The sequence below is a fragment of the Musca vetustissima genome, unplaced genomic scaffold (genome assembly GCF_032173495.1).
Source record: "Musca vetustissima isolate MV318-11 ecotype Yass unplaced genomic scaffold, APGP_CSIRO_Mvet_v1 utg116550, whole genome shotgun sequence".
Lineage (NCBI taxonomy): Eukaryota > Metazoa > Arthropoda > Insecta > Diptera > Muscidae > Musca > Musca vetustissima.
In genome coordinates, this window is record NW_026884915.1 from 14,651 (window position 1) to 30,283 (window position 15,633).

At 36.3% G+C, this 15,633-nt stretch overlaps 1 protein-coding gene across 1 annotated transcript; it reads left to right on the forward strand.

The window, feature by feature from the left end:
- Window positions 1-1,925: 1,925 nt before the first annotated feature.
- Window positions 1,926-11,285, forward strand: LOC133331996 (uncharacterized; the record flags this gene model as incomplete). The annotated part of the gene is made up of 3 exons (XM_061540381.1): window positions 1,926-2,911; window positions 7,889-10,310; window positions 10,398-11,285. Coding segments are annotated over 3 exons (4,296 nt in total), but the record flags the coding sequence as incomplete, so codon positions are not given.
- Between the last annotated feature and the right edge of the window lie 4,348 nt (window positions 11,286-15,633).

Here is a 15,633-nt window from a genome sequence, read left to right on the forward strand (position 1 = left end):
TATTTGGTACGAATTGTATCGGGAAATAAAACAACGTCTACACGGGATTTAAGTGAAATCCAAGAACGTAACAATATTCTAAAAAATTGATCGTGCCCATGATGTAAAATGTAAACTAGACAGAGTACAATGCTGACAAAAAATACAGATATCTAAGCCATTGAAAACGGCTGCGGCGTGTCGCCGATAGTTATGATGATCTAAAGCTGCCAATTTTATATGTTTGTATGGTAACGCCGTATTAAATTAAAAAGTTAGACAATTTGTATCGATTGTTGAAATATCGGCAATTCTGGGGCAAAAATCGGAAAATCGGCATTTTCCATTTTTAGAGTGAAAAATCGTCAAAATGCCGATAAATCGGCAAATATGGCAGCCCTGCACATGTGGCAAGCACGCTACACATGCTTATCAGTCTGTAGTGACGATTACTCCCCGTAATCTCACCCAAACATACCACATGTGGCAATAGAAAACTCCTATCTTATTAATGTGTACAAACATTTTACCAAAATAATCTCTTATCACAAGTGGACTGTAGACAAAAATAGATCCCTGTTTCACTAAATATTCTCTCTTTTACACAAGAGACCCACAGCAAGACATTCACTATCTTTATTATTTAAAAACCATGTTTGCTACGTGAACACATGGTTCCTTTTGAGGATATGTATAGAATCACTTTCTGTCGATTTATGCATGTCCGTCCGTCCGTCAGTTGATGTTAAACTGTAAACAAAGTACAGGATTTGGATGAAATTAGGCACAGCTCATTTATTTGGCCCAAGGACGAACCCTATTGAATTGGGAAAAATCGGTTGAGATTTAGATATAGCTCCCATATACATATTTTCGTCCGATTTAAGGTAAGTGTTCAACCAAAGTGTCTAAATTTGGCATAGCATATTGAAGTAGGCCTAGAATGAAGTACGTAAAGTTTCGTGAAAATCGGGTCAGTTTTAGATATAGCTCCCATATATATTTTCGCCCGATTTTAGGTAAATGGTGCACCAAAGTTCTTATATATTTTTCGTTCAACTTCATGTCAATGTTCTTCCTAAAAGTCTATTAGGTGACTTTGTAGAATATACCCAAAGTGGTGAAGGGTATCATATAGTCGGTCCAGTCCGACTTTACTACTTTCCTTACTGGTTTCTACTGAAAAATCCTTCGGTCCTGCATGAACTGTTTTTTTTTACAGAGACATTTCTAGTTCATGACGACTTTTTCATTTTGTTCATTTGAACGAATGTTCATTTATGTTATCTTTTTCCGGTAAATTCTTATATAGAAAAAATCTTGTCGGGAGAAAAGAAATTCTATTTCCTATAAGAACGTATGTTTTTCTCAGAAAACAGTATTTTTCCATAATAAAATGTCATAGGAGTACTGACTGTTTTCCTTACAAAGACTTTTTATTAATCTGGGTATTGAATTTTTATAGGAGAAAAAATTAAGACACATTCTAGGGCACCAAACCTCTAGCAACTGTTATTATTAATAAAACAACTTTTTATAGAATAAAATGTATTTCTTAAGGACAATATTAGTGTTAAATATTTTCCAAACCCCATACCACTGTTCCGTTTTTGGCTAACGCTGGATGCACATTTGCACACAAAAACAAACATTCAGGCTTAGATGATGACATAGAAAAAAGAAGCCACAGCTACGTCAGCAAATAGCTTAACCAACCAAGCCATAACCGTTAGCTAACCAGAAACACATAAAAAATTGCCAATAAAAACAAAAACTACAACAACAATAAATTGGTATTATCACGGAAAAGAGCATGACTTAATAAAATGCATTATATAATTTATAGTTTTTTTCAGTCAAATGTTTTTTTCTTCAAATTATTTTTGTTCGTGAAAATTCATAATTTTTTTTTTTGTTTGTGTCTTCTCCACCCTTTCTAATTTCAGATGAAGTCGTTGGCCTTAAACTTGTTCCAAAAACTACTTCCACTTTTAATGGTGTCGCTGTTGTTATTGTTGGCAACAACCTCCTTAGCCACAACAACAGCATCGGCCGTGGAAGTAACATCCTCAACACCATCATCATCGTCTGCAAGGCGCAATCAATTCGCTGGGCGAACTAGATTTTCTTTCGTACGAACAACAACACCAGTGCCACCATCATTACCAAGGCCCCCACAATTGAGACGTCGTCTTGGCACCACCACAACCGTGAGTAGTATATCAGCGGCCGCCCCCACCACCAGCACTACCACCACAACAACAACATCGTCGCCTGCAACGTCGGCAAAGATGGCCCAACGACAAAGACGTCTGCCACAGGCAAGGCAGCACGCGGCAACATCCACGAAAATTACCACCTCTAAGCCACCAGAAATTTTAGGTGAAGCGCCAACAACAACATTGGCTTCGACACGGCTTGTTAGGCATGTGGATGCGACCACCCCTAAATCGAATAGCAACAATAATGATGATGATAGTAGTAGTGGCGGCATACGACAACATCGTAGTTTTCATAGCAACAGTCGCAATGATCGTTCATCAGATGTCGTGGTCGTCGTCCGCAATGGGGAACATGGGGAAAAAATTCAGCATAAAAATCAATTTTCTACGAAACGACGAACATTTGGACGAGGGGCCGACGTCACCACTGAAGGTACCATCAACAGTTCCTCAGAGAGTCCCTCGACAAGATATCAACGCTTTAGAACGACAACAAACAGCAACAATAGGCTGCAATCATCATCGTCGTCGACAACGGCTCACTTTGATGGCCGACGACAATCATCGAAAATCACTTCTTCAGCGGATGACTATGGTCCTACAAAGACCACAAGCACCACGACAACGACAACACCGCCACCGTCACCGCCAACTGGCAATTCCAACAACATAAAATTGACAACTCGGCACAATCAGCAGACACCAAAAACGTGAGTTTGTCATTTCTTATTGTTGGATTATTTTATTTTTTTGTTGTAGTTGTTGGTGTTTGTTGTAGTGTAGTGTTAATTTATACGGCTGTACTAAGAAGGCACAGCATAGCATATCCATTATTACCATAGCAGTTATTTTTTTTCTGTTCGTTTGAAATGTTTGTTTGTTTATTTTTAAGCCATATTTGTAGCGATCGTTTTTGTTGAAGCCCTCTTAGTTTGCGCTTTATATGACTATTTTTAGTGAGTCATGAGGTTATGCGGTTATTGTGGTCACTAACGACACGATCCGGCCCCATGAGCGAACCAACAGCAGGCAAGCAGCCAATCTTGAGGTGCTGGTCATAAATTTGTCTGGCCCAACAAAAATTCCTAAGAGTCTTAAATGGATGACCAGAATTTATTCTATTTTTTGTTAAGGAATCTGGGTTATTTATTGTTGTTATTTGCTTTTCATTGGAATTCAATTTAAATATCTTTAGTTAAGATAGGAATGGTTTAAAACAAAATTGTTTAGTAATCAGGGAGAAAAAAACAAACTCGACCTCTGAGGACGTTTTACTATAGGAAACACTACGGTGCCTCGAAAGATCGACTACGTCATAAGAAATAATATTTTTCTATAGAAAAAATATTTTTTTAATTTAAAAATAAATTTGGTCATTAAAAAAGCCTGGTACTCTGAGCTTCAACTTAGTTCTTTTAAAAAGAAAATCTTCAAAGTCTAGAAACTTAAAAAAAATCTGTTTCGAAACTTAATGAAATAACCTTTTAATTGAAAATCCTTAAAAAAGTTTTGAATTTGTTGTATAGAAAAAATTCCCTTTATTTAGCGACTGAATTTATTTCCCCAGAAACCCCGTTGTACTGAACGAACTGATTTTTTCTATGAATTAAATTAGTTCAGTATGAACTAATTCTCAATCTGAACCGATTTTCAAGAAATTTTACACGCCAAATTTCATGGAAATCGAAGGATATATAGGGACTTTGGTGAACCATTTACCTTAAATCGGTTGAAACTATATATGAGAGCTATATCTTAATCTTAACCGATTTTCATGAAACTTAGCACACGTCATTCTAGACTTAATTCAGTACGCTATGCCAACATTCGTGCAAATCTAATAATTTTCAGGGACATTAGTGCACCATTTACCTAAAATCTGGCGAACCTATATATGGGAGCTATATGTAAATCTGGACCGATTTTTTTATGAAATTTTGCACACATCATTCTAGACCCAATCCAGTACGCTAGGCCAAATTTCGTGCAAATCGGAAGATATATAGGGACTTTGACATACCATTTACCTAAAATCGGGCGAAACTATATATGGGAGCTATATCTAAATCTGAACCGATTCCAACAAAAATCGCAATGGGACCTATTTCAGTACTCTGTGCAAAATTTTGCTTCAATCGGACCAATATTGAGAGTTTGGTGCACTATTTACATTAAATCGGTCGAAACTATATATGGAAGCTATATTTAAACCTCAATCGATTTTCTCCAATTTCAATAGGGTTCGTCCTTGGCCAAATAAGTGGCATGTGCCAAATTTTCATCCAAATCGGATCATAAATGCGACCTACATGGACGGACAGACAGACGAACATGCATAAATCGACTCAGAAAGTAATTCTATACACATTCTCAAAAAGAACCATATGTCAATCTCGTTTCCTTTTGCCTGTTACAAACATATGCACAATGACATAATACCATGTACCACAGTGTGGTGGTTTGCAAACCCTATAATTTATCGCAGGAGTCCCCATAGAATTTTATTCACACACATCATTTATATACCTAGGATGTATGGTATTAAAAATATGTCGATTAATGATCAAGACTAAAGAATTACAACATTACATGTGAATACAAATATGAACGACAGAATGGTGCAAAGTGGTCCTAATTACCCATACCCTTAGAACAGTTATTATTCAGAATATTTAGCCGTACAATATTAATCTGATATCGCATTTTTTGTGGTAAAATAAATAATTATAATCTCAGCTGACAAAAATAAAATTTTGGAAAACAAATAAAAACAATCATAAGACAATATTCGCAATTTATTGAAATCTGTATGGTTCCACAGTGGCGTATAATTGCTGGCAAAACTCATACGCAACTATGACCAACAAATAGTATATTGCCTTTATATTATAATTTCTAAATTGTATTGATTTCTTGATTACTTAATATTGACCAAATATTCCTTTGATTTCAGTAATAAGGTGCAACATTGCAAGAGCAAATAATATTATATTGCATAGGTTCTGTTTTAGAACCATATTTGTCAGTAGAAATAAATTTTCAAAATTCCTTAAACTCATGTATTGACTTTAAAAATAATGATTTTTCCTATCAAAGAAATCAGATTTGTGCAAAATGTTTAATATTTTTTGTAACCCGATAATTTTTTTAAAGTTAATTACTTTATGTTAAACTTAACAACTTGAGACTAACTTTCCAAACTTCGAAATATCTCAAATGAAATAATTGAGATCAGTTGTGGCGTATAATTGACGTCAACGCGTATACGCAACGATGGAAATACATCTCATTTTTATATGGCGTTTTTTGAGATCAAACACTACAATTCTTATCGCGTTAAAATCTCTCAAACATTTCTGTTTTTAAGAGATCTGCGATTATTAAAAATAGTAGTACGTTGACTTCTTGCCACATTCTGTAAAATATTTGTCTTAAGGTTATTATTTAGAGGACTGTAATAATTCCTTTTTACGCATTTGTTTAAGCAGAAGGGCAAATGAACAACTTTTTCAAGCTCAATGATTTTTAGTTATAATGTCAAAGTTAAGCTGGAGCGTATTATTGATGTCAACACTTATACCCAAGGAGGTTCGAAATGTTTAAATGAGAAGCAGAAACAATTCTTATATTCAAAAAAAAAAAACTAAACTTTAACCCGAATAGTGCTGTAATTATTTTTTTCGAATTTTGGGACGAAACTTTCAGCGTCTCAAGATTATGGGTCACTGAATCCAAAAAAATTATTTGTATCTCTTTTTCTTATCAGGATAATCGACAGGACTTTTGGGCTGTGGCCATATGTTTACAGTAGCACTGCTCGCGTACAGGTTTTTTAGAGGATTTATTGATCGTCTTATGAGTGTGACCATATGGTCACGCTAGCACAGCTCGGGTTAATGCTATTGTTGCTCCAGGTCGTATAATTTTTATCAATACTTACAACGTTACCTAAAATCCAACCAGGCGTACAAAAAATATTCAACTTCCCCACTATGTCGAAATGTTTTGTACAAATACGTCGAGTCTATATCTCTTAGCGACTAAACAAAATCGAGAAATAAACTTGAAAAATTATAAAATGTGTCATTTATTTCATATTATTATTAAACAATTTCATATGTCCTTTATGTTTTGTTTCTTTTTTTCAAAAATAAAAAAAACAAAAATTCGTTCTGTCATAGTTGAATTTTTTCAACATTGAAAATTCGTACGTCGACGTATTTCGGTAACATTCATATAAATACATGTGTTCTACTTTTGTGGTGAAAAACGTCGAACGAGCCAGTAGTTGAAGTTTAGGTAAGGCTGTAACAACATTCCATAATTTTTGTCTTTTTGACCTTAAATAGTAATGTATTTCTTAAGAATAATAATAAAATAAATACCAGGAATATATTGAAAAAAATATATACATAATTTTTGTTAAAGAGGACCACAAGATTCAATTTTCTAAAAATTCAAATTTTATTCTTTTGCTCTCATATAACGTTATGCCGCATTTTCTAGAATTAAGAAATATTGTTGCCGCATTTTGACTGTGATTTGGTATTCCGAGATTTTGGAAACATATGTACATACAATCATTCCCCCATTTTTCGGTATTTTAAAGTTTTGGACGCAACTTCGCATTCCGGGTTCTTGCACGGTAAAATAAATAAACATATTTTGGCAGACGTTTTTCGATGTATGTCCTTGTTTTGACGTAGCCCCCATATAAAGGTCTCGCCCTTTTTCAGGTATTTTGAAGCTTTTAGCAGTATTTTGCCACCGAAAAAAATACATGATTCAATTTTTTGACATAGCTCGCAAAAAATGTCGCCTTTATTATTGGTATGTTGAAAGAGATACATTTGGCATTTCAGGTACTTGCAGGGTGAAACCATCTTTGTGGAAAATGTTCAATATAGATCCATGTTTTGAAATAGTCCCCATATAATGATTAAATTCTATTTTCCTATTTGCATTTTGAGTACTTGAAAAGTGACACATATCTAACCACAAATCTATGAACATTGGTTCGTTTATGAGCTAGCTACTATATAACGGTCCTAGCTCATTTAGGAATTCGATATTTTCCAACAGAAGCACATGTAGTATGACATTTCGGATTCTTGGTAGGTAAAACTCATAGCCTTATATAAATGTCAATAATATTTCAGGTATTTCAAAGGTTGTAGACGCATTTTACCTCAGAAGTTTCTGTAGATTGACATTCCGTGTTTTTGGATTCTGACATACATCTATTCAGAAAATTATCCATATAAGTCCATATTTTGACATAGTTTACATATAAATGTACAGTCATTTTGGTATTTTTAAGGTTTCAGCTTTTCAAATATTGTTTTTCATAAATTTTTTTTTCATAATATTTTTTCTTTTTTGAAAGATTTTTAAAACAACAGGTTTATAAAATTTCGAGTTTTAGCGAGGACAGCAATTCATTTTTATATATATAGATATTGACAAAATATTCCTTCGATTTTAGTGATAAAGTGTGACATTTTGTGATACTAATAAGGCGTCTACTCATGCGATGCAAGAGCAAATTTTTTTATAGAAGAATCTGTAAACTTGAGAGTATTCATATGAAACCATTTATATAAAAAATTAATTTATTTAAATAAACCATTTATTAATTATATTCCTTTACTCTCTCTCTCTCTCTCTCACACTGTATCTCTTTTCAGCCCTCGTATGATTCATCGGCTAGTTGCTGGTCACATACAAAATAATGATAATCGAGCTTCAGCCTCAAACACGAACAATAGTACCAGAGTAAGATATATTTTGCCAGTAAATCACAAGGAGGAAGACGCATCTTCCTTGGAATCTCAGAATGCCGGGGTACTAAGCAGTAGCTTTAGAGATAATAAATTAAATGCCAATATACGAATAGATAGCCGAACGACAACGGAAACACCCAACAATTCCACCCACGAAGACAACGACTATCATGACGATGATGAGGCCTTGCTCGATGATTCTGGAGATTTTGATAATTGGGATAATGGAATTCTACGGCTAAGTGCAGGATCGGGTAAAGAGAATACATTGAAATCGAAAAAGAATAAAGATGACTCCAAAAAGACCCTGGCCGATCAGGTTAAGGATGGTAAATATGGACTAATTGAAAAAGAATTATTTCGTAGACCCCCAAAGAGACCGGGAGTTTTAAGTTATCTACCCAATAAAGAAGTACCCGAAGATAATGAACGTAATTATGGTGGTTTAAATGAGGAGGATATTTGGTTGGCCGAGGATCATTTGTTGGTCATCAAGGGTGGCAGTTTGAATGAGGATAATGCTGCCGAACCGTGGCCAGCAATTGATGATTACAATGCCGCCGGTAGGCAAATTAAAATTCCCGACAATCCCAAAGTTCCGCCACCCTTTCCTGTCCAACTCGAAGAAAATGGCCCCGTACAGCTTATCGGAAATAATAAACTCACGGTCGTCTATCCGATCGCTAACGAACCGTTATCGCTTTATACCAGCCCAGGCTCAGAGGTCCACAACGCATCGCCCGAAAGTGATAGTGACGACGAGAAAAATCTTATTACCCGGCCGGGAGCGGTTAAAGGCGTTAAAGAGAACGAAGATGCCGCGGGTTACAACTACGCGTCGCCCTCACTCCCTTGGCTTGTTGCGAACAACCAAACGTTTGTTGATCAGGCGTCACCGATAAATAATCAGGTTAATTATCCGGTTTTGGGGCCATTCTTGTATGGGCGCAATGGTTCTCTGGATAATGCCACTGATGATTTTGATGAGGATGATCCATCGTTGTATTATCCTCCGCCATATAGTTTTGTCTATAAGAGTAATTATTCGAACCCCGTGCCACCAGGGCCATTGGTACCGGGTATTGTTGTGCCACCACCCCCAGATCAGTTTGGAAAATTGGAGAAATCGGAGAAGGAAAGGAGGCCAGTGGTCAGCGGTGGGGGTTCCACACCACCGATACGGTATAGGGTATATAGTACCACAACAACAACAACACCAAGGCCATATTACACCAGCACGACGCCACCACCAACAACAACGACAAGTACTACAACAACGACGACAACAACAACCACGACCACAACAGAATCTCCATATCGAAATGCAATTACGAAAATTACCGAATACACACCGAAGATTATTCACATTGCTAGTCCATCTCCGCGGCCGGTCTATACACCCACAGCCTCACCGGCAATTGGTTCAAGATTACCGCCCCCAACAACAACATCTTCGCCAATACCAAATCGGAATTCATTGCAAAATATACAACCAGTTCCGGTTCCTGTGGCCGTACCCATACCCATATATCCAGCCAATGTGGAACAACCGAATATACGACCTGGCACCATTTCCTTTGTACCCACCACTCCCGAACCGAATGTGGAAAGTTTCTCGAAGTCGAATCCAATTTATTATGAATACTTCGAGGCTAAACGACAACACCACCAACAAGGTACCTCACAGCTATTCGATGAATTCCTTTCCAGCACTGTTAAACCATATCCAACACCTTCACCGAAACCCATTAAGCTATACAATACCAGTAAGAGGCCATATAAGAATCGGTATCAACAAAATATTGTCCCGTCCAATCACCGATATGTGGATGAAAATATTGTGGTAATAACTCCCAAACCTGAGGTGAGACTCAAGCAGAGACCTTACTACAAACAAAGGCCTTTGCAAAATTTCGAACAGGAAGTTACAAATGTGCGGGACAGCAGCTTGCGTTATTATCAAAATCAAGAGCTACGGGATAACAATATACCCAGGACACCCAAGGCCAAACCGGTATACGATTACAGCTATGATTCCGTTAAGGCTGTAACTCCAGAGGGTGTACGCAACACCTTCCAGCCTCCATTGGAATACGATGTGGAACCATTCCAGCCAATGGTAACTTACAGCCCTCCCGCAGGTGATGATGATTCATTTAAGGCCGTCAATGTAGACAAGGCCGATAATATTGCATTGCAACCTCAGGGTCGAGAAGAGACGGAAGGACGTGAACAGGACCTCTATTCACAACAACAACCGAAATATATAAGTACCACCACCCTGGTGCCAGTGCCACAACAACCTGAAAGATCAAAGAAGTTGCGAGCAGGTGCTAAATATCTACAACCAACTCATCAATATCAGCAACAACGACAACAACAGTTCCAACAACAGCAGCAATTCCGTCAACAGCAACAACAACAGCAGGTGGAATATAATCGCTGGGTTGCCATAAATAAACAGGAGTTTGAAACCAGATATACCGCTCCAGATAATCTGCCACGGCAACGAGAACGTTATCAAGAACAAGCGGTTCTACAGCCCCAAGCGCAAAGAAATCGTGATGGTTACTATTATGGCCCAGCCAGGCAAAATAATCGCTTCTATGAAGAACCCTTTCAGAATGCACCAAATCGGAAAATTATCAATTATAGGCCACCCGCACCACCAACAAGTGCTCCCCAGGTTGTCCAGCAACAACAGCTTTCACCACAACCTGTCTGGAGTTTAGAAAATGATACCTATGTCAATTATGCACCCAATCGTCCTCCACTAAATCCCGAAGCAGAATTCATTAATCCATATCAAACAATACCGGTGAATACATATCAACAGCAGCAGCAACAACAACAGAGGCTAGGGGCCTATCAGCAACAACAGCAGCAGTCACCACCAGCCTTGTCACATCAATCGCAATATTATGCACCACCTCCTCCTTCACTTTCCCAGCAACGGCTTCCCAGTCGCCAATTCCAATCCCCACAACCTGTGTCATTACACCGTGACATTCTAGTGAATTATCGCCAACCTCTACCACCCATTAATCCCGACAGCGAATATATATCACATCCTCAGGTGGTACGCCAGCCTGTTCCACCAATCAATACCTATTATCGTAACGTTAATCAATATCGTCCCGCTGCCATTCCAGTACCAAATCTAAATATTGAAAGTGAAGCGGATGTTTATTTTCTAACGCCGAAATTTCGACGTGCCAATAATTTAAGTCAAAATAACCAGAACAACAATGATAATAATAATGCCGATAGCAGAAATTCGCCATCGCCGAATGGAAAGTAGATGGGGAGTGGGTAAGGAAAACGAAATGTAGAAATGTTGTTGAACGGATTATTCTCTATTTTGGGTACATTTTGGAGACCCCAAAGCCTATTGGTAGTGAGTATTTTTTCGGATGTGGTATAGGCAGGGGCGGGACTTTTTGTTTCATGTCTAATCTTAAAGGAGAAGCAGATATCGAATGTAATTATTTTTCTAGGAATCCCTTTCTAATTTAACATTTAACAAAGCATGCGAAGCCACAAATCTTTCATTGTGTTTCTAGCTATATATTATAATTGCAGGACCTAATATTCTATTTGCATCCTAGAAAATGGTTTATATTTAAAACCCCTATGGGGCACCAATATTTCTAGTTCATTCGTGATCTATTATAATAATAATCCCAGTCCCGAAATATTGCATTTTTGGCCATATATCCAATATTTTATTCTGGCTAACTCATGAGTAGCTTAGAGAGCAGCCGATTTAATCACGATTTTCAAAGTTCAATGATGGGTAACACCAGTCCACTCCTACCGTTAAAAAATTTTCTAACAAGTCCAGATCATGTTCAATGATGGGAGCAATCGATTCACACCTTCAGATACACCTCTCACAAAAGTCCCCAGATTTTGAAAATTTTTAAACTTATAATGCAGAAAACTGACTACATGAATGGACCAAACATTTTACATATTTTTATACCCTCAGTCTTATGGTTAATGAGGGTATATACACCTTGATATGGTGAAAATGTGCCTCATCGAAATATTAGTTTTAGACCCCATGTTTCTTTGGACCACATCAGTTTTTAGAAAATTTGGAGTCGATTTACAAGTTTCGGTCTGTCTATCTGTCTGGCCGGCTGGTGCGCACGATAAATCTTGAAGGGAATAATCGATTCCATTCAAACTTTGAACGTCTATTATTTCTTCCAAACTTAATTCAAGTTCGAAGATGAGGAATATCGGTCCACTCTTACTGGTACCACACACACTAGACCATTGTGCAAAAAATGTATTTTATTATATCATGTGGACGGGCTATCCTATTTGAACCAAACTTTTTACAACGTACTATCTTGACCAAGCCTAGATCAGGTTTGAAGATGGAACCCATTGGTCCACTCCTTTGGGTACCTCCCCCACAAACGGTCAACATTTTCAATATTTATAAATCCAACATCACGCGATATGACCCACAAAGGGTCAACATTTTCAATATTTATAAATCCAATATCACGCGAATGGAATGCCCGATTTGCACCAAACTTTGCACAACCTATTATTATTACTATGCTTAGGTAAGGATTGAAGATGGGACCCATTGGTCCACCCCTTCTTGATCCACTCCTTCTTGTACCTCCGACACAAAAGTTCAACATTTTCAATATTTATAAGTCCTGTATAATGCGCACGGACTATACGATTTGAACCAAACATTGTACAATCTATTATCTTAACAAAGCCTAAATCAAGTTTGAAGTTGGAACCCATTGGCCCACTCCTTCTGGTACCTCCCCCACAAAGGGTCAACAGTTTCACTATTTATAAATCCAATATCAGGCGAATAGAATGTGCGATTTGGTGGTGTACCATTTAAATTAACGGCCATACGTTGCTCTAGCGGAAAACTGGCTACATGACGACACTTGGTTCAAAAATACCGCTAGCAGCCACAATATCTTGGCTAATCCCAAATTCTCTGCAAAATATACAACCAGTCCCAGTACCTGTGGTCGTGCTCATATCCATATATCCAGCAAATACGAAGCTACAGAATATGCATCCTGGAACAATATCCTTTGTACCAACCACTCCCGAACCTAATATGAAAAGTTTCTCAAAATTGAATCAACGACACCAATAATTCCTTACAATCCGTCATCCCTCATCAAAAAAAATCAGTATCAGCAATAATATTGTTATGTGGATGAAAATATTGTAATAATAGATACGGCTAAAACAGGGACTATACTGTAGACAAAGGCTTTTCCAGAATTACGAACTAGCAACATTATCACGAGCACCTTTCGTTGGATTTGGTTGGATATTTCAAAGACCTTCTTCATCAGAATAAAATTCTATGTCGATTTCGCCATGTCCATCCCTTCGCCTGTTGAAATCACGATAGAGCTTGCAATATTGCACATACTTTGCAACTACTCCCAGGATTTTTGGTATCGAAAATTAATATATCGGTCCATTATTTTGGGGTAGCCCCCATATAACCATACCTCCAATATTCGGTATTTTGAAGGGCCCCATTCCAATTTTCGGTATTTTGGAGAGTTTGGGCACTGTTTGCAAACGAATTGAGTAAAAAATCTCCATACCGAAATACATCCATGTTTCAGTGTAGCCTCCATATAACGGTGTCCGCCTTATTCCGTATTTAGGGGGTTTTGGGTTCAAATTGGATCAGTCCATTTTCGGATGTTTTTAAAAATATTAACCACATAAGTGATTGTACTTTGAAATATATGTCTGCCCAAAATATTCGATGTTGGTCCCTTTTCTGACATATAAAAAGGGAAGCGACCCGTTTTCTGGCATTACGGATTCCTGGTGAACAAAAACATTTTTCTAGATAGTTTTCGATATAGGTTAATGGACGTTGATGTTCCTAACCCAGCTTCCTGAGGATCTGTAATACGGTATCCGCCTTATTCTGTATTTAGGGGGGTTTGGGTTCGAAATGGATCAGCCCATTTTCCGGCGTTTTTAAAAGTATTCCCCACCTAAGGGGTTGTAATTTGAATGATATGTTTGCCCAAAATATTCGATGTTTGGTCCATTTTCTGACATATAAAAACAGGAGCGACCCAGTTTCTGGCATTACGGATTGCTGGTGAATAAAAACATTTTTCTAGAAAGTTTAGATGAAGTTCCCGAAACTTTTAAGAAATTTTCGAATCCTTACTACCTGATGGAGATTATAAAAAGTTCGGCCTGATCGTGCCTAACGATGTTTGTACATATCTTCAAATAAGCCATTAGGGGTTTATAATGAAAATTCGCAAATGATCAATTAAAAAAAAATCTTGAATATAAACGTCTGCTTACAATTATGAAGTAGAATTTTCCAGCTCATCACATTCACATCCGAAATCTCAATAATCCTACAATACTCTGCATGAAGGGGTCACTTTTATATTTATTTTATTTTCTTCGACAGCATTACCTAATGTAATACTTTTACGTTATTTACATTTGGCAATTTTACTTGTGACAATTGTCACAAGGTGGGTGGTAGAGGGGGAGGTTTGCTAAACAACAACACTAAACAACACTAAACACTCTCACCTACACCTACCACAGAATTGAAGCAATTAAAATAGCCTAATGTAAATCAGGACTTAGTTAACTATTTTTTATATTGTTTTCTAATAATATTTCCACTCTGTTAAACTATTTATCTTCATTTAATATGGAAGGGAGAGGATTAATAAAGGCTCCACTATATTCAAATGGAGGAGTTCTTACTATGTTCGCTAGGAATTGTCATTAAAGAGACACAATTAATTCACGTTTCCATCATAACAATATTTCATTGTATCCTTACACATATCTTCTATTTTCATATATATATGTTCTTTAAAATTATTGTTATATCCTTTTTTTATACTTCCAACACTCCTACTTACATACATTCTATATATTTTCAAATATACATATTTTAATGTTAAATTTTTCTCTATTTTAACAAAAATAAGTTACTCATATATTAATTGTTAAACTGGTCAAACTAAGAAAAAAAAAAAATTAAAAATAATTTAAAATTTGTTTATAGTATGAAGGTATTGTTCTTCGTCATGTAAATAGTTAATAACTAATAGTATTAAATACTACTACTTTTTTATTTAATTTTATTTTTTATACACGAAAAAATATATTTGTTTTTTTATAATATTCTCATACAAAAAAGCCATAATTTTTAAGAACAACCTAAGTTAAAAAATGAACAAAAAATTATAACATTAATAATGAAAAAATATTGGGTTTTTATAAATTAAGTCTATTTTATATATGTATGTTGTGACTCATTTTATGTTATTAACTAAGTTTATATAAAAAAATGTTAGAATAGTTTTTTGTAAAGCGAAAAATAATTATTTAATAAATTATTAAAAATGGAAATAATTAAAGAAAAAATATGGATTTGTTTAATTGTTTAAAAAGAAGAAGAGGGTAAGTATCATGGAAGGCAATTAGAATCGGAACGATCTCGTTCCTTCTCTATAAAGGAACTAGTTCCTCAGTACATTTCCTCACTTAGAGCAAAAAATCTCTCCAACTTAATGTTATGCGAAGAGCCTGAAAATATGCATTAAAACTTAATATTTCTAAATTAAACATGTATTTTAAAG